This window comes from Gobio gobio, assembly GCF_949357685.1.
Source record: "Gobio gobio genome assembly, chromosome: 4".
In the NCBI taxonomy this organism is placed as follows: Eukaryota; Metazoa; Chordata; class Actinopteri; order Cypriniformes; family Gobionidae; genus Gobio; species Gobio gobio.
In genome coordinates, this window is record NC_137100.1 from 63,369,921 (window position 1) to 63,397,346 (window position 27,426).

General features: G+C 38.7%; 1 protein-coding gene across 2 annotated transcripts in view; it reads left to right on the forward strand.

The window, feature by feature from the left end:
- The window catches only part of LOC307125795 (ras-specific guanine nucleotide-releasing factor RalGPS1), a 269,981-nt gene that overhangs the window by 72,302 nt on the left and 170,253 nt on the right, over positions 1-27,426 (forward strand). For both annotated transcript variants that reach the window (XM_079815915.1, XM_079815914.1), the window contains exons 6-7: positions 2,460-2,549; positions 8,100-8,192. In XM_079815915.1, coding sequence (XP_079672041.1) covers positions 2,460-2,549; positions 8,100-8,192 — 183 coding nt within the window. The remainder of the gene's footprint in view (positions 1-2,459; positions 2,550-8,099; positions 8,193-27,426) is intronic.

Consider the following 27,426-nt stretch of genomic DNA (forward strand, 5'->3'; position numbering starts at 1 on the left):
AGCCATGTGCTCAAGGCAAACAAGGCAACATTAAACCAAGATAAGACAAATGAGACAAACCCTGATCAGATTGCAGTCCGTCTCTTCTCAGACATTCTTCCGATTCTGCATGTTCAGTCAGCCTGAAGTGCTATAAACTACATTACATTGACACTTACATTGAGAAAGGTCCTGCTCCAGTCGTGTTTGCGATTGACTTTCTGGTTCATCAGCGACTCTGGCTCGAATTGGTGAGGCAAAATTGATGCCATGTCTGTTCATACCACCGCAGATTAGCGTCACGCAAAGGAGGGATTTGGAAAAATTAATCGTTGAGCGAATCTTTTGGCAGTCGTTGAGCAAATAAGGTAAAAAAAATATATATATATTAGACAATGAAAGTGTTTTTTTGACCTTGCATGCATGTAAACCTGTTGTTGGGCCAAAACAAAAATAGGAACCTTTCAAATGCCATAATAGGGGCACTTTAAAGTCCCCCTGTAGTCAATAATTTTATCCCTTCAAACTGATCTTTGATCACCAAAATTACACATTTAAATGTTGTTTTTCCTGTGTAAATTTTATTCATGCCTTAAAATATGATTTGAATGCTTCATTTAGTATATGTGGATATGAATATGCAAATAAGCCCCGCCTCCACTCACTCATACAGGCTCTTCTACAAATCGATGTATCAGAATGGAAATGCGTTTTATGAATCGCTCTCTACAACGTCAGACACATAACGGTAATTAAAATGATTGAGAAAATACTCAAAAAAGCAATGGTGTTGACTGATGAATTTGCTCATGATTTGTATTAAAGCATATTAAAAACACCACATAGACATTTGGTGAAGTCTGGATTTTTTTTTTTTTCTTGTCTATCTAGAGCTCCTAAAATCACTCACTTAACGTATGAAGTTAGGATGCTCATGCTGTCTATGTAGGCAGCTCACTATGTTTTGGAACACTGCAGTTGATTATTCTATTCTAGCTTGAAAGTTATAAACCGTTGAGTACTCAGTCAATTTAATGTCTTCTTTTAAAGGATCAAAGTCAGGGGTTAAATTTATGGTCGAACTATGTACTCTTTTATCCCCATGATGTTATGGAAACTGACTTCCTGAGGGTCGATGGAAAAGACATTTGCTTGGACGGTTCAGTCCATATATTCCTAGTTTACAGATATATTTACTGTTCCTCTGGGAGTTCTGTGACTGTTTGCTGATTGTGGACAAATCAGCTGTATTCAGCCTTTTTTCCTCCAATAAACCAGCAAAAGGTTTGTTTTTAACCACATGTTGTGTTTTAGGACTTGGGTGGGCTTTTTAGACTTAATCTTAGTATACAGTTGTAATGTAGTTTTTATGATTAGTTTTTTTATGTAAAAATATATCCCAATTCTGTTGCAATCCGTACACGCTATAACATGCATTCCTGCTTGGTTCACCAGTGATTTTTTTCCCCTGAATTATTTGTCAGACACGAAATAGTTTCGTGAGTTTGATTCCCTCTGTGTGAAATATAATCAAGGCTGCTTTTGAGGAAATTGTTGAGGTTTGTTACCTGACTCCCGTTGTGTTATAACGGCTCCATGGGGCAGAAATCTTAAACCTTTTACTACGGTCTTCGTCTGCTTTCTAATTTTGTTATTTTCTTTTTTTTTTTTGGCATCTGCTTTCGCTGCAGTCTCTGCCAAGTGAAATCTGTGTGCCCGGCGTTCTGTGTTTGCCGTACAATTATAATCAGACTGGAGTGTCTCGTTTTTCAGTTATTACATAGCTTTTCTTCCATCTCAGTCATTTCCAGCACTTTTGTTTTTGTCTGTCAGAAATGGGTTTTCCACGAGATATGCTTTGACTCCAGTTGAGTTTCCCTTTAGTGAAAAGCATCAAATTCCAAAAACCGCAGATGAAAACTTGACCTAGTGCTGTCCTGACATGACGTGACCTCAGCTGACCTCTGCTTTTATCCTTCTTTTTGAGACTGTGTTCATATTGTGACAGAACGGCTCCCTCTCCCTTATTATCAGAGCCACCCTGTCCCTGAAATCGTCGCCCTTTGCCGGGTTCCCGACTGGTTTGGGTGAGAGAGAGAGGAGGGCCGTTGAAATGAGGCACACGTGAATATCATGAAGCCTCATCAAGGCATACTATAAACTTCCAGGCAGGTGTGTTGAGGCAAGTTTGAGCCGAGCTCTGCAGGACAGTAGCCCTCTATAGTATCTATAGATGTACTTTTTATTACATTTGAGCCCCTGAGAAACTCTGTACAGCCCTGTATACATTGTATACATTGGATTGATTTGAATAACTTAAATGTATTTGAGGTGTGCACCAAGCGCTAGCAAGTGTCGGATCAGGATCGGCAGATGGTCAACACTCAATGACTCAGATATTTCATATTGTTTTGCTGCCTGTTCCTGATACGTTAGGATGTTAATGTTCCCTGGCATCACTGTTTTTCCCATCTCTTCAGGTGAGCTTCTGGTTGGTACGGGAAATCCTCACCGCTCAAACCCTGAAGATCCGTGCTGAGATCCTGAGCCACTTTGTCAAGATTGCAAAGGTACGTTCAAGAACAGTTATTTTGGTAGTACTTGTACAGTCCTGTTCCCCATGTACATACTATGTAATTACAATAACTGGGTAATAACTAGGCACTAACCCAGGCTAAACTAGGCTAAACCTACCACTTAACTTAACCGTAAACCATGTAGTTACCTTATGGTATTAAAGGATTAGTTCACCCAAAAATGAAAATTCTGTCATTAATTCCTCACCCTCATGTCGTTCGACACCCGTCAGACCTCCGTTCATCTTCAGAACACAAATGAAGATATTTTAGTTGGAAGCTGATGCTGAGAAAGGCTTCAGATAGGCCTCCATTGGTCTTCCGTACATTTATAATCCCAAGACGCATAAAAGGCATTTAAAACGTCGTTACAAAGTCCATCTCACCACAGTGACTCTACAATAATTTTACGATGCGACGACAATAGTTTTTGTGCGCAAAAAAAAAATCTAAATAACACCTTTAACCAACTTGTTCTTGTCTTCCGCGTGTGCCTCCACGACGCATGCGCGAGAATATGACGCAGATCCGGCGTTCGGACAGATGACCCAGAAGCGTTTTGTGTACAAGCAGAGGAAGACGCGCGTATCTAAGCTGTTGAATTCTACATTGATCGTGCTTTAGGTCTCGGCGTAGTGCTCAAAATGGGGCTTAAGTGTGCATTTCATGGATTCCCGAACGCCGGCGCTATGTCATATTCTCGCGCATGCGTCGTGGAGACACACACGGAAGACAAGAACAAGTTGGATAAAGGTGTTATTTAGATTTTTTTTTGCGCACAAAAACTATTGTCGTCGCATCGTAAAATAATTGTAGAGTCACTGTGGTGAGATGGACTTTGTAACGACGTTTTAAGTGCCTTTTATGGGTCTTGGGAGTGTAAATGTACTGAATGCCAATGGAGGCCTATCTGAAGCCTTTCTCAGCCATCAGCTTTCAACTAAAATATCTTCATTTGTGTCTGAAGATGAACGGAGGTCTTACGGGTGTCGAACGACATGAGGGTGAGGAATTAATGACAGAATTTTCATTTTTGGGTAAACAAACCCTTTAAGATGAGTTTGGGTCGATCGGATTACAAGTGAACAACGCTAAATACAGGTGTAAACGGGGTCTAAACGTTTTGACCACTTTTGACCACTTCCAGAGGTAGTCGAGAACAGATTTGACCGGATTGCTTTTGTAGTGTAAACGCTCATTGGTTGAATGTGTTTGAACAGCCACAAAAGACTGTCTACTCTCCGCATATACGCATTAACATTATGGGAAGCACTCTATCCAGACGGGATTTAAACTTTGTCAGCTGGAGACACAAGTTTGGTTTGAAGATGAAAATCATCCCTGATTTCTAACACACACTCTTGCTGGTCTTGAGCAAAAATGAAAGCTGCTGCTCTCCATATGTTTTTCAGTCGTCCCCTGGCATGTTCACATATAAAAATGCGAGAGCTTATTTCGTCCATTAGATCGAAAGATCTGAAAAAAGCCCATACATTTACCCGCCCATACACTCTCCCCTCAAAGAAATCAGGACAGAAGTGGTTGAAAGTGGACAAAAGAGACGGATTAAAACACCAGGTGTAAACGGGAACGTGTCTCCCTCGTCTACTTGTGAATCGATCGACCAAAACACATTTTCAAAACACAAACACAGCAGCACACAGAGCTAAAGGGCAATCAGGGAATTTGCATTGGGTCTGGATTAGATATATACAGTAGAAATGTTACTCTAATGACGTTGAATTGCTCCAGCTGTATCGTGCTGCAGTAGTGCATGTTGAGAGATGATGTTTGTGAGTCTGTCCAACTTCGACGGCTCACCTCATTAGTGTGGACTATAGATTATCATACAGTATGTTTCTACTTTGAAATGAGGTGCCATTTAAAGTCGGTTGGCACACACTAACCGATCAACAAAGCATTATTATTTAGTTATATAACCATTATATAACTTTGCATCAGTTTTCCTTAATTTCCTTCAAATATCCATTACTTTACATGCAGAGCTTATTGAAGTCCAGCCAGAGCTGACATTTACAATATATGGAATGTGTTTATAATAAATACACCAAAAATTTTTTGGGGTTCAAGCCTGTAGCGCTGAAACCCTATTGTAATTGTTAGAATTTCCAAGGTTCAGGACCCGGTTGCATGAAACCTCTTAAGTGGTTGTTTCCCTAAGGGGGAAAAAATCCCTGAGGCAAGGGATTTCTTTAAGAGCGTTGCAACAAATGTCTTAACCGTCACCCTTACCTAAGTGTTTAAACTAAGCTTTTTGCGATAGTTTCTGGCAAAACACGGCAATGGAGAAGCGGTTGCTAGTTACGAAATCTCACGCAATAAACAGATAATAACAGACCACTGACTTTTAAACAAGTTTAACATTTACTAAACTATACAGCTGTACCGCAATATTTGAGTTATGGAGAATATTAAAGGCGGACTGATGGACGACAAAGAGTTTCCTCGAGCACATTGTTTTATGAGTCCAGCTACGACACCTGACCAGAGGATGTTCAAAATCCTGCCGCGCCACTCACACCATTTTCCATTAAATGACATTATTTATGTCCTCTCATTGTTATTGTATTGTACTCACGCATCAACGCCACTTTGTTCACAACTTCAGTGATTATTCACTGAATGACACAACGTGTGCTAACTGGCTTTACAATAATGGAAACCAAAAAAAATCTAAAACAAACAGGACCAAGGACGAGCAGCCTTTTTTTTTTAAAGACAGGGGAAAAACACCCAAGCCTGCCACTATAATCAGTCACTCTTGTGCACAAGATGAAAGCCTGCCATGAAATAATTAATTCAAGTGCACAGTGGAAGTAATGAAAAAATATGAAAACTTTGGTGGGGAATGTTTATTTAATCAATATACACCGTGCCACGTCATACTTTCAACAGGCTTATTTTAATTGATTGGTAAAAATGCACATCGGTACATTCTTTCTCAATTAACATGAAATCATCAAGCGCTTTTGAAATCAGCAGATGACTTGAGGGACCTATTTTGATCCCTTAATTTTTTAAGGGCTAAATGGTTACTAAGGACTTTGTTGCAACGCATAACTGAACTTAAGGAAAAAAAAAAAAAAAAGGGAAAACTTTTTTTTTTTCTTTCACTAAGGGTACCCTTAACCTTGTAACTAAGGGTTTTCTTAACTTGAAGGGATGGTTCACCCAAAAATGAAAATTAGCCCATGATTTACTCACCCTCAAGTCATCCTAGGTGTATATGACATTCTTCTTTCAGACGAATAAAACCAGAGTTATATTACAAAAGTCCAGGCTAATCCAAGCATTATGGTGCGTTCACACTGGACGCGATTCGCGCGAGTGATTTACATGTTAAGTCAATGCAGAGACGCGAAATGGCATTCTGCGGCGCGAAGGACGCCATTGAGGCGGCGCAAAGGACGCCAATTGAGCGTTTTGAACGCGCGAATCGCTCAAGTTGAAAAATCTGAATTTTGGCGGATATTTCGCGCCGCGTTAACCAATCAGGAGCTTGCTCTAGTAGTGACAACAATGAGGAGAAAATCTGTATATTAATATCTGGTTCAGACAATATGATTATCACTGTGATAACATTAAATGACATGAAACACAACACAGTCTCTTTTTGATAAATGCAAGTTTATGTATGATCAATAATACAAAGGTATAAGTAAAAGGTATAATAAGCTATACATGAAATAAAGCAAACAATTCACTCAAACATTCAAAGTCAGTGCTAGTAGGCTAACGTTACAACTGCAACGTACAGTTATAGCCTAAAAATATAAAGTAATGAAACTTCTCTTTGCCCTCAGCCTAAACGATTTGCCAGGGAACAAATTATAGATCCATGAGACCAAAGATCGGCCGTTACAAGACGAATTATAGCTTAAGACACACCACAGAGACATCAGAGCCAGCGGCAGACGGCAGAAGGACTGGCCGAGGAAAGGTTGCCCTCGCCGGCTTTGACGAGCGCTGAGCGGCGCTGATCCGCTGGAGCTCACAACTCCGAAAACGCCAGATAAAATGTTCAAATAGGCACTCTTTATATAAATAGACCACATATTTGAGCTTTAAACAACTACATTATCGACTGAAAAAGTCTTAAAACTACGTTTTGTCACACATTAACAGTAGATTTTAACAAAAAAAAGACGTGTAAACACAGCCCATGTCAGCCATTTCTCAACGAGACGAGCCGCTGGCAGAAGCCCCGCCCATGACGTGAATTTGCGCCTGTTGTGCAGTGAATGTCACGCGCGATTCGAGCGAATTTCACGCGCGATTGAAGCGAGTAAACTCAAACTGTTCAAGCGTCCACCTTCGCGCGAATCGCGTCCGGTGTGAACGCCACATTAGAATTGGATTTATAGTTGCTCTGTTTTAGAAGTCCATAAAAAGTGCATCTGTCCATCAAATAACGTGCTCCATGCGGCTCTGGGGTGTTAATAAAGGCCTTCTGAAGCGAATCGATGCGTTTGTGTAAGAAAAATATCCATATTTAAAACTTTATAAAGTAAACTTTCGGCCGACCGCCTTCCCTGTTCAATAGATGGAAAAATTGTTGAAAGCTCCCCTGCCGATCGAAAGACTAACGAGACCAGGTCCGCCCGTCAGACGTCGTGCACGCATCTTGAGTTTCACTTTTCAACACTTTTCCACAGAAGGCGATCGGCCGAAAGTTTACTTGATAAAGTTTTAAATATGTGTATTTTTCTTACACAAACGCGTCGATTCGCGTTAAAAAAGTGATCGGGAAGACCAAACCGTAAGTCGTTACAACACTAATATGTACAGCGTATGTTATGTTGTTATTATTATTATTAGAAACATGCAGCAATTGCATACTTCACTTTTTAATGGTCTTACAATGGTCTGATAATTACTCTGACAACATTTGCTCACCCTTTGGTTTTTCATCCGGATAATCTGGCTCTCAAAAGAAAGTCATCAAAACAAGCCACGTCAATGAGGCAGCTCGAATATCTGGACATCCTTCAGATATCTCATGACTAAATCTCAGAGGAACACTTGCTGACAGAACAAAAAACACTCAGATTGTAGTCATCATGTGTCATGGAGTGGATTCAGGTGTGCCAAATTTGCTGAAGCGAGCGCAAAGCAGTTTTCCATCATTTGTTGGGGCTTCATTGTGGGAGTAATGATGAAAGCAGGTCTGTATCTTACTGAAGGTCACTGTCTTTTAGTGGACAGCGTCCAATCAGAGAGCAGTAAAGGGAGTTTTGAGTGTGGGCGGTAGCTGTGACATCATCTAACCTAACAAACAGACAGTAGGACATTTTCTGCGTTTGCACAAATTGCAACCCACCCTTTTATAAAGTGAGAACTTTTCATTACATGCGTTTAATAGCAAAACATGATAAAATAAAATGCAACCAGTAAAACGGAAGTGGTTGCTATATAAATGTACACTTTGATTTCCTCGTGCTCTTTAAACGGCCTTTTTTGTGGTTTGTGCAGTGAGTTTTCTGAACTGTATAGCAATTCACCACTTGCTTTCTATGTCTGCAGAAACTTCTAGAGCTGAATAACCTTCATTCTATGGTGTCGGTGGTGTCGGCACTGCAAAGCGCTCCCATCTTCAGATTGAGCAAGACCTGGGCGGTAAGACACTTATTTAATATATTTAGTTTATCTAATGAATCTGAGACTGTCCTCATGGAGAGGATCGTTTTGTCCCCACAAAATAAAGCCAGACTCATCATTGGCCTCAAACCTTTAGCTACTTAATCATAATTATATAATCTGAATTATAAAAAACGTGTTGCTCATATATCATGGTAAGTATGTTTTCTGCAATTTGCCCACTTAGTCCGGTAATTATTTTTCCCTGCTCACTTTGAAACTGATGCGTTTTAACCAAATCGTTCCACTCAAAGCAGTTTAAAATGGAAAATTAGAATTGTAACTTTGTGGAAAGAGACATGGAATCCAAACATAACACTTCTCTCATCCTACTGTATACTGTATGGTTTTCAATAAGCGTAGATTGCAGAAAACATTAGTCATGAGAAGTGGTGCACCCAAATGAACCAAAGTTCTGAACAAATTGAGAAGCCGAAAGTCTCATTTTAAAGTAGCCACTGTTTAAAATACATTATTGTTCAGAAGTTTGGGGTTAGTATGGTTTTTTTTTTTTAATTATTATTATTATTTTTCTGAAAGAAGTCTCTTCTTCACCAAGGCTGCATTTATTTGATCAAAAATACTGTAAAAACAGAAATATTCTTATTTCAGCAGCCATATCACCCTGTAGCCCAAGACTGGTTTCCCCCTGAAGCTAAGCAGGGCGTTTTGCCGTCGCATCATCCAGGTGGTGCTGCACATCGGTGGTGGATGAGGAGACCCCCCCCCCTTCCATGTAAAACGCTTTGAGTACCCAGAAAAGCGCTATATAAATGTTACAAATTAATTCCTATCATTACTCCAGTCTTAGTGTCACATGATCCTTCAGAAATCATTCTGATATGATGATTTGCTGCTCAAGAAATAAGAAATATTTCTGATTATTATCAGTGTTGAAAACAGTTGTGCTGCTTATATTTTTGTGGAACCATTATATTTGTATCATTATAAATGTCACTTTTGATTAATTTAATAATAATAAATAAATAATATTTTAAATAAATAATACAATTATTCATTTGTTTAAAAAACAAACAAACAAAAAAAACATTCTCCCACACTACATGAGGGTGAATTGTATGGAAGCTTGTTTCTGTCACGGGAAAAAAAAATGTGCGACTAAATGCGTCTCACAATTCAGATTTTTTTTCTTGCAATTCTTTATAACGCGCAATTACAACTTGATATCATGCAATTATGACTTTATAACATAATTGCGAGAAAAAAAGTCAGATTTGTGAGATAAAAAGTCGTAATTACCTTTTTATTTTTTTTATTCAGTGGCGGAAACAAGCTTCCATAGAATTGAGACAATTTACCAGCCAGTCTCTATATTTTGCATCATTTCCTTAAAGGGTTAGTTCACCCAAAAATGAAAATTCTGTCATTAATTCCTCACCCTCATGTCGCTCGACACCCGTAAGACCTCCGTTCATCTTCAGACACAAATGAAGATATTTTTGTTGAAAGCTGATGCTGAGAAAGGCTTCAGATAGGCCTCCATTGGCATTCAGTACATTTACACTCACAAGACCCATAAAAGGCACTTAAAACGTCGTTACAAAGTCCATCTCACCACAGTGACTCTACAATAATTTTACGATGCGACGACAATAGTTTTTGTGCGCAAAAAAAAATCTAAATAACACCTTTATCCAACTTGTTCTTGTCTTCCGTGTGTGCCTCCACGACGCATGCGCGAGAATATGACGCAGATCCGGCGTTCGGACACATGACCCAGAAGCGATTTGTTTACAAGCAGAGGAAGACGCGCGTGTCTAAGCTGTTGAATTCTACATTGATCGTGCTTTAGGTCTCGCCGTAGTGCTCAAAATGGGGTTAAAGTGTGCATTTCATGGATTCCCGAACACCGGCGCTACGTCATATTCTCGCGCATGCGTCGTGGAGGCACACACGGAAGACAAGAACAAGTTGGATAAAGGTGTTATTTAGATTTTTTTTTACGCACAAAAACTATTGTCGTCGCATCGTAAAATTATTGTAGAGCCACTGTGGTGAGATGGACTTTGTAACGACGTTTTAAGTGCCTTTTATGGGTCTTGGGAGTGTAAATGTACTGAATGCCAATGGAGGCCTATCTGAAGCCTTTCAGAGCATCAGCTTTACACTAAAATATCTTCATTTGTGTTCCGAATATGAACAGAGGTCTTACGGGTGTCGAACAACATGAGGGTGAGTAATTAATGACAGAATATTCATTTTTGGGTGAACTAACCCTTTAAAGGGTACATAACACACACAGTTACTGCCCGTCTCATGTTAATCTTGAGTAGCTATAGAGTAGTATTACTTTCTTCATATCTCTGAAGAGTCTTTAGTTTTATGATATTTATAAAAGACAGATATGCTGTACCGATTCTTTCTGAAAACAGCCGAGCTCGTGCAGGCGTGCAGTGGGCGGAGCTAAAGAAACACACTCACACAATACATCATGGCATTATCCCTAGATAACTTTTGATTCACTATATGTTCGTGTTGTTGACATTATATGCACTTGCGTGCCGATTGCCAACAAAACACTGGCATTGTCATTCTTATGCAATATTCAATTAAATCATGTATGTATTGAACATTAAATCTTGGTTTATGTTGCAATCCCTAAAAAAGCCATGCCATTTCATCAGTAAGTGTTATTTACTTGACAAAACCAGGTTACTCACATTCGCAATGGCCGCTTCATAATGACTATGGATTATAGTGATGGATGTCTGAATCTGATCATGCTGTTCTTTCTGCCACTATCGATCAAGATGATCATGACGATAGCAGGGCTTCACGCATGAACTTTGTTGTCAGCATAGAAACCCGAAAACACATTTTCTTCTTTCATGGTCTTGATTTTCCGGGGCTTTTTCACTCCAGTTTGTTTGCCACTATTTGCGGTAGAAGACAAGAAATGGCATCAGGGGGTGTTTAAAGCCAGATTGCTCACATCACAGCTCTTGTTTTAATCCGGCAACATACAGAAGCTTTAGACTGTTTTACTGGTTGAAAACACAATGTCTGGATGTGTGTCATTTGGCACTTGCCGTTGGATCCTCTCACTCTTCAAATCTGAGGCCAGATGACCACTTCTCCTAAAAATGAACAGATGTTTGAAATATGGAGAGAAATTATGCTCTTATGAAGCATTCATCAATTAAAATAGCAGATGAATCTTTTCCTGCACTTTCTTTCAATGAACAGTACGACCTTCAAAGTACTAGAAACGTATTTTCCTCTTGATTTTGGCCACCACTTTTATAAAACCTGTTGATTGACCTCTGTCTGCTGCCGACTGCCTTCTAAAAGACTGGAATGCACGACTTTTACTCTACACTGTAAAAACGATTGTGATTTTTAACCGTAAAAGACTGTAAAAATGCTGCGGTAAAAAACAGTTAACGGATGAGTTCACTTCCAATTTAAAATATCCTGATCATTTTCTCATCCAAGATGTTCATGTCTTTCTTTCTTCAGTCCTTTGAGGAAAACATTCCAGGATTTTTCTCCATATAATGGACTTCAATGGCAACCAACGGTCCAAATCAATGCCGTTTCAAACGAAGGGCTTCAGAGGCTCTGCACAATCCCACGAGGAATAGGGTCTTATCTAGCGAAGCCATCTGTCATTTTCTAAAAGAAATAAACATTTATAATAATAAATAAACATACTTTTTAACTTCAAATGCGTGTCTTCGGTGTTCTGCTTTTGTATGACGTCATCAGATCGGAAAGGTCACGGCCATGACGTACGACCCAGTGTTAAAACGAACGTGCAAAGACTAAATCAAACAGCCTTTACAAAAATAAAGGTAAAACAACGATGTCAGACGATTTTAAAGTTGGAGGAGACCATGAGATGGAGTTTTTCGGCACTCGGTCGGTACTTACATATTCGTCACAGCCATGACCTTTCCAACATGATGACTTCGCAATACTGTGAAGAAGAACAACACCGAAGTTGCACATTTGAGGTTAAAAAGTATATAAATGTTTATTTATTTTTGAAAATGACTGATGGTTTGGCTAGATAAGACTCTATTCCTCGGCTTTGGATGTGCAGAGCCTCTGAAGCCCTTCTGCCAATTTCACGGATTGGCCTTTTTAGGGGTTTGCGAGGGGATGATGATGGTATAGTTTCAAAACTATTTCAAACCTATTTCATGGTTGGCGTTCTCGGGCCACCAAATGCTGTTGCCGTGCGGATGGGGTCCGGAGCGCATTGGGGGTTTTCTGTTCTAGTTGAAGCTGGTGTTGTTTAAATGGCTCCAAATGAAAGACCCACTGAAGTGCTTTGAAACGCGCGGCATTATTCAATGTGTTGACGTAATTTCCCCTGAAACGGCTCCAGTTGTTAGCAGCTCCTCCCCTTTTTTGAAACGGCCAATAGCGTTTCGTTAATACCACATTTTGACTAGCCTTTCTGTTTGTTAAAGCCAGTTTCCTCCAAATCTAACCATTTATCATCATAATCTCCTCCATATCTCTTTGAAATACAGCATTCTGTGCAGAATTGAAATGGGTCCGATATGTTTTGTTGTCTGCGCCGACTCGCGCAAATGATCCGCGCTGCGCTCTCGAGTATCTAACGTCAGTCCAACTTTAGACCAGAGCCGTTGGTGTGTGTGTGTAACTTTGTGTGTCTGTGCGCGTGAAACTAACGTGAAAACAGACTTCATTCGCCTCAACTGAAAGCGTTACATGTCTGAATCATTTCCTATCGCATGTATAGTGCGCTATGTGCCATTCACCAAGTAGAAAACAGTAAATGTGTGAACAACTGATTGATTTCAGACAGAAGATGTGATGAGAAAATGAAGTCTGCGATGATCAAAATAATCAAAATCTGTGATTCATTTGAATGGAAGTGAGAGATTGTAAGTTTTGAATGCTTATATCTCCTAAATGCGAATTTTGTCATTGTTTTGGAACAATGTTCCTAACCTTAAGGCTAAGATAATCATACTAAAAGCTAAAAAACTCAGGGGGCCTTTAAATTACTAATACATTTTTACAACAGAAATTAATCGATCAAAAATATTTCTTCTAAAACAAAATGAAGTTCCTATTATCACTGTAAAGCTGCTTTGAAGCAATCTGTGTTGTAAAAAAGCGCTATATAAATGAAGGTGACTTGACTTAACTTCTGAAGCCCTTCCTTTGAAACTGCATTGATTTGGACCTTCAACCGTTGGTTGCCATTGAAGTCCACTATATGGAGAAAAATCCTGGAATGTTTTCCTCAAGAAACGTCATTTATTTTCGACTGAAGAAAGAAAGACATGAACATCTTGGATGAGATGGGGGTAAGTAAATGATCAGGAAATTATCATTTTGAATTGAACTAATCCTTTAATTGGTTAATAGAAAGTTTCTGTAATGGATCTAACAGTACATACAAAAAGTTGTGTAATTTACAGTGAAAAAACATCAATTGACATTCCAAGAATTCCCTGCGTAACGCTTCACATTTGATGTATTAACCGCAGGGCTTAAAAACGGAAAAAAATATCAATCGTTTCACTCCGAGCAGAATCGATATTATAGCGTTTCCGTTTTTGCGTTCCTCAATAAACCTTACTGTTCCGAAAACGGTTTGATTTGAAAAAATACCGGTTAATAACGTTATTTTAATTTAGCCTATACAAATATGTATAAATAGACTTATTTTTCACTCAATAATAATAATACGCATGGTAATTAAACTTGAATATTTATTTCATAACATTTTTAAAACCACAGCAGAAATACATGCATTAATTACAAAGCATAAACAGCGGACCTGTTTTAATGGAGCGTTAAACAATCGAAAGTGGCCTCTTATGCCTAATTATTGTCAGAAGAGTGATAACATTCTTTGTACATCACTTTTTTTCAACACGACTTGTTTTAAAAATTGCATGAATAAAGAATAAATAAACTGGATAACCATTGCTCTTTTAATGCACCGTCAACTGCTAATTTCAAAGCAAACACTGCGCAACACGTCCTTGCATCACAAAAATCAAATTCAGTCAGCTAATAAAGCTTGATCATTTAATGCAATATACCATTTAATACGAAGCATCAACCGTCTATATAGAAAACATTGACCTGTCCTGTATTGGCAATCTGAAAGACTATAGGAAAAATTTGATAGATGCTATAGCCTACTTGGACAGGCTTAAACGGAATCCATAAACTAGTCTAAATCAGACTATTTGAGCTTAAAGTCTGTACTGCTTATTTAAACGTACGAAAAGAATGTCCTCCAATACCTGCACATTCATTGTAGACCTCAGCGGGGAAAGAAATGTACTTGAGGCATGTAAATGCGCGCTCTTTACTGACGGTAGATTCATAGATTCTGGTGCGCGGGCATTTCACTCACGCTTGATCCGTCACATCACATGCTGCACTACTATTCATTATTGGTCACTGCCAATTTAAAATATTAAAAGAACGATAAAATAACGTTATTAACCGGTTAATGGCCATTTCAAATTAACGTTTCTGTTCAGAACGATTCAAATTGTTTTTGTTTTCGTTTTTGTTCCTCTTAAAATTTCGTTCGTTTCCGGTTTTCGTTTTCGTTCCTTGAACTGGTTCAGAGCCCTGATTAACCGTTTCTTCTTATTTTTTTCTAATCAGTTATGTTCAGTAGGGTTTTTATGTGACATCTAATGTTGTTAAACTAATGTTTATTGCATTTTTTTATGTTATGATGGTGTTTAGTGTTTGTGTGTATGAAACTGTGCACTTTTTATATATTAGTATTAACCTTCTATCATGTGACTCTCAGCAGCACTGTGATTGGTGGTTGTCAGTGTATTACAAAGGTACAAAACAGATATTAGTACTTCAATAGGTTGGTAAATTAACATTATATCAGTTAATGAAATGCAGTGTTTTACTGTCAATTTTAGGTAAATCTTTAAAAACTAAAATGTTGCTACCTTATTTTTTACAGTGTATACTTGTCACGATTTGCACGTCTGGACGAGTCGAGCGCCGAAAGACATGTTTCATGTTAAGATAAAACATTTGTAGCTTTAATAAGAATGAATCTATGTTGAATTTAGAATGTATGCAGTGAAAACTGTGAAGCGTTTGATTATTCTATAGCCTTCCTATTAAATCATATATTTAAAATATAATGTCTCTTACACTCAAGGACTCTTTAGATATTCCATTAATGATTTTTAGCTCCAAGTTTATTTCAGTGATACTTACCTCTCCATTGGCTGATGCCAAGATCAACTGTGCAGGCATGTTTATGGCCCTGTCCATCCACCCTCAGAGGGACACCAGGGACACTTCGCTGTTTAAAAACCGCTCCACAGCCGCTGAGAGTATCCGTGGCGCCGGAGGTTTGGCGTTAGTCAAGGTGACGTGGATGAGACATATTCATTTATCTACAGCATAAGAACTATGAACGTATCTGATATAATGCGAAGCCCAGATTCATTTACAAAACGCAAGGGATCATGCATAAAAAATATGATGTCAGGGGAACAACACAAAATTGGCCTAAAACAAGATACTTTTGGGAAAAAAATATAAACACAGCCTAACAGAATATATTTGATGTGGAGCCGGACTTTGGACCAATTGCCTTAAAGGCCTTAAAAATTAGTTCACCTCAAAATAAACATTTCCTGATCATTTACTCACCCCAATGCCATCCAACATGTCCATATCTTTCTTTCTTCAGTGGAAAAGAAATTACGTTTTTTGAGGAAAACTTTAAAGGATTTTTCTCCACTGGACTTAAATGCAACCAAAATGTTGAACGTCCACATCAATGCAGTTTCAAAGGGCTCTGAAGAGCTTCAAATGGTACTGCGCGATCCCAGATGAGGACTAGGGTCTTATCTAGCGACACGATCAGAAAATTCAAATGTATATGATTTTTAACCACAATTGATCATCTTGTGCTGGTCTGCAATGAGCCAGGCATTATGTAACGTACATTGGAAAGTTCACGCCAAACGTGGGCGGAAGTACACCGCCCCATTGTTTACAAAATGTGGAGAAGGAGGATCGTTCAAATTTCCTGCCCTTTCATGCTATATTTTATTAATATTTTAAATTTTGCTTTTATTTTTATATTTTCTGTTCATTTTAATATTAGTTTAATGTTTAGTAGTTAACATTTTTAATTAATTAATTAATTTTAATTTACATTTTTATTTCATAAAATATATATATATATTTTTTTTTTCAGTTTTCATCCAATATTAATTTATTTATTACTTTTTTTAAATACATTTTTATTTATCAGCAAGTATTGTTTACTGATTTATTTATGCTTATGCATCTTTAAATGGAATGTCTTTTAATGTTGGCTTTTAGACAATTCATAGCAAGTCATTTTAGTATTATTTTTAATACTGTTGTAGTTTTTATTCATATTTTGAATTGGCTTTTATTTGTAGATTTTCTTTGTTCGCTTAATTTTACTATTTCTTAAGTGCTTTTGTCATTTTTTATTCATTTTAAATATTACTATTTAAAGGGTTAGTTCACCCAAAAATAAAAATTCTGTCATTAATTCCTCACCCTCATGTCGTTGGACACCCGTCAGACCTCCGTTCATCTTCAGAACACAAATGAAGATATTTTAGTGTAAAGCTGATGCTGAGAAAGGCTTCAGATAGGCCTCCATTGGCATTCAGTACATTGACACTTCCAAGATCCATGAAAAGCACTTAAAACGTCGTTACAAAGTCCATCTCACCACAGTGGCTCTACAATAATTTTACGATGCGACGACAATAGTTTTTGTGCGCAAAAAAAAATCAAAATAATACCTTTATTCAACCTCTTCTTGTCTTCTGTGTGCCTCCACGACGCATGCGCGAGAATATGACGCAGATCCGGCGTTCGGGAATCCATGAAATGCACACTTTAGCCCATTTTGAGAACTACGCCGAGACCTAAAGCACGATCAATGTAGAATTCAACAGCTTAGATACGCGCGTCTTCCTCTGCTTGTAAACAAATCTCTTCTGGGTCATGTGTCCGAACGCCGGATCTGCGTCATATTCTCGCGCATGCGTCGTGGAGGCACACACGGAAGACAAGAACAAGTTGGATAAAGGTGTTATTTAGATTTTTTTTTGCGCACAAAAACTATTGTCGTCGCATCGTAAAATTATTGTAGAGCCACTGTGGTGAGATGGACTTTGTAACGACGTTTTAAGTGCCTTTTATGGATCTTGTGAGTGTAAATGTACTGAATGCCAATGGAGGCCTATCTGAAGCCTTTCTCAGCATCAGCTTTACACTAAAATATCTTCATTTGTGTTCCGAATATGAACGGAGGTCTGACGGGTGTCGAACAACATGAGGGTGAGTAATTAATGACAGAATTTTCATTTTTGGGTGAACTAACCCTTTAAGTTGAATACATTTTTATTTCAATTTTATGTTTCAATTAAGTTAGTTGAAATTTTGATTGACAGCCCTGCTTGTTTAGCTCGTTGGCTATTATCGTGCCTGTTTTTGGAGTGATTTGAACGTTTGGCTTGTAACTCGTCTCACACTATTTGTGCTACGTGAATGATACCTCAACAATACACAATGGTGAATTTCGGGCAGCATTACTGGAGAAAACAGGGAAGTATTACATGGCTAGCTAACAAACTTTACGGCCCATCTGCAGGTATGAGCTGATGTGATTTGCCTGTACTGTATTGAAAGCAGCCCAGGTCTAATTGGCCTTGAGAGACCAGTAGCGCTCGTTTTATCCCGGTCTTTCCTCACACCTGCTCTCTCAGCCAGAGACCTGCGGATGGGTTTGCCAGCTCCAGCACACATTTTCCTGCTCCGTCACCCCATCATGGCACCACATAGAGCAGAACAGGAGCTTTCTCAGTGGCTTTGTTCGCAAAAGGGTCACTTCAAATCCTACTGTTAAAATTGAAAAGTAATAGCAAACACAGAAGGAAGATTATACAGTGTTCTTCGGTAGGATTAGCCTGGCGTTTCCGAGCTTTTCAGCAGACGTCAACAGCTGGCACTGAGAAAATTGATTTGAATCACAGATTGAGAAAATATTGGCTAATATTCGATGTTAGGCATTCTGAAACCGCCTGAAACATGGTATATCCGCTTTCAACACCCTAAAGGCCAGAACTGCCGCTAGCTAGACCATTTCCAAAACCATGATTTAGATGAGCTCCGACTTTTACCGGAAGAAACTCTGCTGGCTGCATTACAGGCTTCATTGATGGGGAAGGTCAGAGACTGTGGACCTTATTTGAATTGTTTTATTATTGCATGCAGGAGAATCTCACTCAGATATACAGACAGTCCCACGGTTCATCTTGGGCTTCGGTCAATGAATGCTTCTCCCCATACGGCCCAATGATTTCCTGGCGGACACGCAGTGAAGATGATTTTCAAAGTTGTAAATAAATCAAAGATTAGTGAGTTCTTTACAAGAAAATACATGTTCAGTCTTTCTACTTCTAAATTTGACTTTTTAGTCAATGTGTTACTTACCTTTTTTGTAATTCTTTGTGAAATTGACCAGCAATTTCTGAATAAGTCCTACACCAATTTTTTTTCAGTTTAAAGTCACTTTTGTTTAGTAGAGCAATATGTAGTAGGGCTGCAACTAAAGAAAAATTTAATAATCGACTAATCTGTAGATTATTTATTTTATTAATCAGATGAAAAATCCCAAAATCATTACGTTAAAACACAATAATAAAAAGTATATTCATTTTAATCTACTATTTGCAAAATTATTGCAAATCCTGCCTATTATTGACTTGCAAACATTGTGCAATTTGAGTGCAGGAACACAAATATAGTGAATGTATCAAAAGATATGTTTCCATCCATATGTTTTTATACTCATTTTGGGATATTGCAAAGCTTCATTGGGTGTAGGATAAAGAATATGATACCCCTTTTCCACCAGCATGAACCGGGTGCTAGTTCAGAGCTAGTGCTAGTGCCGGTTCGGAGTTGGTTCGACTGACAAGCCTTCTAATAACCGGTTTGCCTTTCCACGGGCTAGAGAGCCGCCACAGAGCCAGGACTGAATGAGTCTCATCTTTCTCAGCAACACCAGTGAGGCAGTGGGAAACACAAACACACCAGGCTTGTTCGAGATGCATCTGCGCTGCGCAGAACGATCAGCTTATGGCGAACGTTGCGTTACTATTGATGCACATGGCTTTACAATCCTACATCCGCATCAAAACACAGCGAATCCAACACATTCGTGCAGCTCACCAAAATTTGTATAGACAGAGATTACAATCAAGCAGCTATTACCTCGGTTAGCTGCTATTTCAAAAATGGCGGTCACAAGTAGGGTTGGGTACTGAAACTCGGTGCCATAGCCTACCTATATAACCGGTATGTAGCCGGACCAAATCTGTACGCAGATTTCGGTGCCTCATTTCGGTTCCGCTTAAATTCAAAAGTGCTTTCGCGCTTTGGCTGGTGCCGAGCCAGAGACAGACACGCTCAGCGCTCGTCACATATCACAACTATTCAGTGTTTATTTTAGGTTTCAGACATTTAAATGCTCATAAGTACTAGCAAAAAACACACTGATGTCTATAGCGGCAATGACAATTCTTTCCGACAGTTATAATTTGACTATGTGTTTTATTCACATAAGATACACATTATATAGTAACTATATAGTTTACTCTATTCTTCTCCCAGTTCAGCGTCACTTACTTTCATGTATTTCTTGAGATGATGATGAATTTACATGATGTAAAGGTCCTTTCACACTGGACGCGATTTTGACGCGCGAATAATTCGCGCGATGGTTTTATTTTTTGATCAGCTGTTTGTGTAATGAGTGCTTTCACACCGAACGCGAATGTGCTGCGGCGGAAAAACGATGTTTATTTTTTTCGTTTCGATGTCGATTTTTTTTAACACTCGCAGCGACAGAAAAGGCTTAAACCAATCACATACAAGGAAACAAAGGTGACGAAATGTCCAGTTGATGTCACTAGCCATTCAATCAACATTAACCTTTGCCAGGTGTCACATTTCTCACGAGATTACAGCTGTAGTTGTGTTTACAGCTGTACAGATGCAGCTGTGTTTGCCCACTATAGGCTACAGATATTATAATCAATAAATTGATTATTTTTTTTTTTTTATCTAATTGCGTCCGCGACTTTGGAAAGTGAATGTGTTTCCGTCAGTACGACTGTGGCACTTAAATGTTTACATTGTGACTCAACTGGAAACACAGCAGCTCCGGATCGAGCCGTTCCTTTAGAGTGTGTGTGTGTGTGTGTGTCTCGTCAGATGCGCTGCTACCGTCTCTGTCTGGAGGAGCTCCTCAAATTGTCCCATGGACATTTGAAAGTAAGTGCGGAACCGGCCATGATAAAGTTTTAGCTCCTGTAGAAGATTAGCAAACTCCCCTTCAGACTCTCTGTTCTTTAAGACTGGGTGCACCCAAAACCTTCTTCTCTGTCTTTTAAAGAAAATTAAAAGCTTGTCTCCACTGAATGATTACGTGTCCGTGTTTCTCAGCTGTCGCATTAATGTTTTGGAAGGTTGGAGTTCTGAAACGTCGCAAACTCGCGTCGCGGCTGGTGTGAATGGTTTTGATGCGAACTATTCGCACACGAAATATTCGCTTTTTCCGCTTCGCTTTTTCGTTACGCGTCCGGTGTGAAAGGGCCTTAAATCCGCCAGATCCGATTCCCTGAGGCGCAAACTAACATCGCGCAGTATAGATCAACTAACACACATTTACTCACACATATATTTGAAAATCAGATAGTTCATGACATAGCTGTGTGTCATGTGAGAAGCATGATACATCGCCATGGAAACAATAAGGTGATGCGTTCTAAAATATTTAACCAGAGAATATGGTCGTTTTTCAGCAAAATAAAGCTGAAGCTCGAAGCTGGTTTGTAGCATACCAAGAATACAGACTACTGCTGTTATTAGTCTTGTGTTATTTAGTGTTACATTTACATTTATGCATTTGGCAGACGCTTTTATCCAAAGCGACTTACATTGCATTCAAGGGACACAGTGTATAGTTAGTGTTAAATTAGGCCTGTTGTGGTTGAGTTAGGTGGCTCAGGTTTTACTGTGAATTTGTTCAGTAAATTGTGTTTTGTATCTATTTATATTTATATATTTAAGTATACTTTAAACTTTTAATAAATTGTTCATTTGAAAGATTAAAAAAATAAAAAATAAATTAAAAGCCATTCTTTAATGTCATCCAATGTTGTTTTGTGGCTTTTTTTGTTTTGTTTAGGCACCGGTACCGTTTTAAAAGTATCAGTTTGGCACCGGTATCACAAAAAACCCAAATGATACCCAACCCTAGTCATAAGTTTGTGTTGGTCTTGTTGGTCAGGGTTACCCCGCCCCCAGCCCCTGACGCAAGCGGTTCTTACTTCTACACCAGATATGTTTTGGTGCAACTTAAAGCACCACTAGGTAGTTTTTGCTCTTGGGGTCCCCCAACAGTTGGGAAACAGTATTGTCCTCTACTACTGTCGTAAACTCTGTCATTGTACATCAGTGGATGCATCGCATGTGCATTTATTGACATGACAACCATGATAAACCCCTGAACACTGCCGGAGTTCACATGCAGGTGTTCTGCTTGCGTCGCGTGTGAAATGTCTTCATCCCAGGTACAGTGGCATATGTTTCAGCATGTCATATGAATATCATTTCATGGGTTTTATTTTTTTTCAAACGCCAAATGATCGCGATGCTCACGTTTACAAGCCAGCGTCATTATAGTAGCCTAGTCTATTGGTTCCCGTTTTACAGAATCTATGATACTTCAGTTCAATATTTGAGTGGTAGATAATAACCATATATCGTCAATATTATAATATCAAGCTACCATAGATGAATCTGCAAATTTGAAAAATCGATTTGCATTATAGCTTGAGGAAAGACAAATAAACAAATATCACAGACATGTTAGGTATCCTAAAATATGATTTTGTACGTCTTATGTATTTACTTGCAAGAATGTAGCCCCTCCTCCTTCAGCTCACGCCAACGAGCAAACGCTGCCCAATGTTGATCCTCGTCCTGCCTTTAAGCCGATCACTTTCTCGCTTCCTCTTTTTGCTTTCCTCCGACAAAACCTTTGCTTTCTTATTTTTCTGTGCTGCTTCGGCCATGACTATAACATTCGGCAAACAAACCATATTTGGGCTCACACGTCCGAATTTAAGGAAGTGGGGGTGGTGGTGGAAGTGACGTATATGCCGTAAAGCGGTCGAATTTTGTAGTTCTTTTTGTTCTCGGGTTACTACCCGAAACCCGAAGTTTAAAAGTACGATTAAAAACGATACAGACCCCGTCAGGCTATGGCAGACGTGTCATTCAACCTATTGTAAGTCGATGTATCATCACAAGAGTCTTGAAAATATATTATGAAGGTTGAAAAGTTAACTAGTGCTGCTTTAAGAACCACTTTTCCTGGTTCAGAGCTGGTGCTTTGGATGTGGAAAGACAAAGAACCGATTCGAAACTAGGCTCTGGCTCCGAACCAGCACCAGCACTGCCTTGGTGGAAAAGGGGTATGGACTGAGAACTGTCAGAACTCAATGAGGAGGAGGTCTTACTGCCCAGTCTGACCACCTGACATCTGCCTGACAGGAAGTCCAGGATCCAGCTGCTCAGGGAGCAGTTCAGGACAACAGCCTGGAGTTAAGTGTCAAACGACGGCGCTAAATTCTGAGCTGATGTCCACAAACAAACCACATTCTCACAGATGGGTCCAGGTTTTGTCCAAATGAGAGCGAAAGAGCAGTGCTGGATGAAGGCGATGACATCAATCATCGTTGATGCTGGTCTTAAATAATCTGTTTGTTACACTTCGCATATGTTTCCAACAGGGTTGTTAACCATTCAGAAATGAGTTGAGGAAACCTTTATTTACAGTTCATGGGGCCTGAATTTGAGATCTGGAGTTTTGGAAAATGTTGGAAAAAGCCTTGAAGTTTGAAAGTTTATAGGCTTTGAAAAATGATAGATTTTTATATTTCATCATTTAATACATTTTCAAGGTTGAACAACACTTGGGATTACGTCACTTGAAGCCCTTGTGTAGGCCTATAATGTATGATAAAGGTGTTCATAATGTACATTGTAGTTATGTATATTAATGTTCAAGGCTGCATTTATTTGATAAAAAATACAGAAAAAACTGTAATATTGTGAAATATTATTACAATTTGAAATATGGTTTTCTATTTTAAAATGCTTTTAAAATATAATTTATTTCTGTGATGCAAAGCTGAGTTTTCAGTATTAATATTGAAATGAAAATGATTTCTGAAGGATTATGTGACACTGAAGACTGGAGTAATGATGATGATAAATTCAGCTTTGATCACAAGAATAAATTATATTTTATAGTATATTAAAGGTCCCATGGCATGGCATTTTTTTATTATTTTATAATGTTTCCTGAGGTGTACTTATATTGTTAGTATGATTTTTACATCAAAAAATGTCATAATTTAGAAATAAAAGGCATTTTTTTAATACTGCTGTTTGCCCTGTGGCTGAATGCCCTGCTTCAAGAGGCGTGTCTGCTGTGAGACTTCAGTAAAAACGCCCACTGTTGTGATTGGCTGACATCTTTGCATTTGAAATGAGCGAAGGGGGCGTGGTTTAACGAGGTCTACGACGCACGAGCTGCTGCCAGAGAGACGGATGGACCTGAGTTCACTTCTCATCAGTTCTCTCAGCATGTCTCAGTTCAGTGAACTGTTGTAGTTAGTAGCATATACTTCAGGTTATTCGTTTATTTCTAGTCGGAGGGGCTGTCACTCATGTCAGAAAGTTAGTAACTCTAGTAAATCAGCACTGACTGGAGACGCGAACCGTTTAGAACGATTCAATTCGATTTGGTGAATCGATTCGGTTCACTAAAAAGAACCGATTCAAAAGAATGATTCGTTCGTGAACCGGACATCACGGAGACAGCGCGAGTTTATTGTGTTTGTATCTGAGAGTTCTGAATAAACACGAGTCCCAGTCACACCGAGTCCGTCTTCATCATTATTACCAACTTTGTAACACATGCAAAGTACCATTACAGCTGTCGAGATGAACAAGTTACGAGTAAGTGTTGATTATAGCATTATTTTTAGATATTTTCCTATCATATGTAAAGCGTCAGTGACGCGCGTTGAGTACACAGCGCAAACAAAGACACAACAGCAGTAATCGAATGTAATCCAGTTTATTGTGGGGAAAGCTGGCTTGCCCGGATATGCTCACGCTTACCCCCCTTCTGCTTAATCTCACGCCGCGTTTGGTGCCTCCGCTGTGGGCCAGATGCAGTACTGGGGGTCGGGGATGTTGAAGGCCGAGCTTCGGTGTGCGTGAGGTTTATCTCTAAAGATGTGGCTCTGCCGATGTTGAGCAGAAACTCATGACTGTATGCACATTTTAGAACAGATAGACACGACGAGGACGTACAAAAACACTGACTCACAAGATAGAAAACACGAAAACACCGTTCTGTCTGGAGAGAGAGAAGCCGCAGCGTGTGCACGAATAATAAATAATTAGCTACACATAAGAAATCACTGATCACAGATCAGAAGGAACTGAAGAAAGACTTCTGTTTTCATTTGTACATCCAAACACTGAGAAACTGCCAGCATTCACTCGTTCACAAGGAATGATCTCTCGAGCGCTTGCATGGGCGTGACAGATTCTCTGGGCGGAGGAAAGGGAGGAAACCGTTCCTGTGTGGACGTCAAACCAGGAGACTTCAGGATTGGCTAGTCTGGCCTGTCATTTTCTCAAAGGCAGACAAAGACAGCCAGAACTCGGGTTTACACCGATCAACATTTCTATCCACTTGGGGACAATATTCAGGCTAGGGGAACTCATATTAATGTTGAAAAACCTCATAAAATGAAAATTTCATGCCATGGGACCTTTTAAAATAGAAACCATTATTTTTTTATCAAATAACGCAGGCAGGCTTGATGAGCATAAGAGATAGTAATGTGGTACTGTATATTCATCAATAATTATAACCACAGTTAGAATTCATAATATTTGCACTTTTCTTGTTGCATCTGAAAATGGTTTCATGTTGTTTAATGCATTATTCTTTCTAAAGATGTAACAATAAAAAGATACTTATTAATGTATCGCAACTGTGGTTACAATTATTCATAAGCCCATTCAATGCATTATAAGGTTCATTACCAGGCATGATCAATGCATTCCAAATACTGCATTATATAAAGGCGTCAATTAAAGTGTTACCGGACACTTCATTTCCCAGAATGCATCACCTGTGCAATTCCCCTTACAGTTGTTCTGATTCAGATTCCAATACTCTGTTTTGTAACTACTTCACTTCAAATTCACACACTTTAATTTTGCACACCCCTGGCTAACAAGCAGAAAGCTAATCTTGTGTCTAATTTTATAATTGGATCAATGCTTTCTTGGACCTGAAAGCGCTTTGGCTTTTTAATTGACGGACTAACAAAGCTATAAAGACGTTACACTGACTGCTAATCCATCTGACAGTGTTTCCATTGATCGTCTTTCGTGTGTGACGGTGGAATAAACGTCTTTTCTGCCAGGATTCCTCATGTCAGTTCTTCCCTACGTTAAGCTTTTATGATTACGGTGGGAACGGGCATCTGCGAGGCATGTCATGACATAAAGCATTTCTTCTAGACGGTTAAATAAAAACGCTTGCAAAAAGTCATTCTCAATTGCTTTCAATATCCTGATATTTGGACACATTAGAAGAATGTGGTTAAATCTCACGAAGCCTGTCATGAAATGTTCCAGACATATTTCAGCCCAGAAACACAAGAAATAAGTTATATTTTTGAAAACTATTCTTTCATCAAGGATAATCTTGCCAAGATTAGATCATCTTTGCTTGTGCTGTGAGATGCAACATGTGCACGGTTCACTTTATTTACACGTTCGCATCATTTTAAAAAGTTTACAGCATTTCATCAGAATTCCGCCAAAAAAAAAGCTTCAATTTGAAAATTCTAAATCCTTTGAAATGGAAAAATTATAGACATAAATATTAGTATTATTATTTGTAGGTGACAAAAAGAAAATATTGTAATATTACGTTTTCTTTTATTAGGGGCCCAGCACCGAAGGTGCATAGGCACCTATTGAAATCATTGGCATTCTTCTTATTATTCTTCTTCCGCTCTGGGAGTCTATGGCAGCCCATAGAACCGCTTGCGGGGAAGTTATGAAATTTGGCTCACTGATAGAGGACAGTCCACACATACCATATTGACCATTTTGGCTGTCGGCCATTTTGAACTATGTGCTAAAATGCTGTATTTTATGAACTCATGAACGGATTGTTACGAAACTTGGTATGGTTCATCACCACGATGCCCCGAAGGAGCCCAATAAGTTTTGAAACCGTACCACTTAGTGGAGAATATCTTTTTTCAAATGCTTATAACTTTGGGTGCGGTTGACTTATTTTCACGAAATTCATATCGGTAGACTCCTGAATCATTGCTGAGTCCAACGATACCAGACTTGCCAGGTTTCGGTGTATGGTTTGTGCAGTGTTGTAATTTAGCGTATTTTTCTTCATATTGATGTTTAAATATTATAGCCTAATGTTAGTTTTTTTATTTAATATCAAAGTTTGTTTTATCGAATTAATATCGAGTTTTGTTTTGTAGAAATTTAATTGCTTTCTTTACAGTGAATTTCGTTTTGTATAAATTCTATCTTAATTTTAATTATTTATTATTACATTTTTTAGCTTGAGACTACTTTAAAAAAAAAAGTTAAAAAAATGTAATATATATAAAGAATTCTGCTCTTAGTCATTTTTGTCTTGTTTCTAGTCTAAATATTTATTCTACATTCTTAAATCAAGATGCATTTACTAGAGAAGTACAATATATAATAAATGTCCTTTGTCCTGTTGCTCTCAGTCACATACCTGAAGCTCATTCATTATGCAGCTCATTGTGCGGGCTATTATGTTCTTTTGTCCTCTCAGGCGATCTCCATCATTATTTATTAGCTATCACGCCTCCTCGCATACGGGCTTTGTGAAGAAAAACTCTTACAAATTTTAAATCAGTGTATTGTTTTATGTGAATGAGTAGGCTCAATGATTCTCACATCAGTTTAAAGCAAAAACTCTACGCAAATACACCCATTAGTCAAAAGTCTTGTGGACACATATCTATTGTATGTTTTGAGGTCT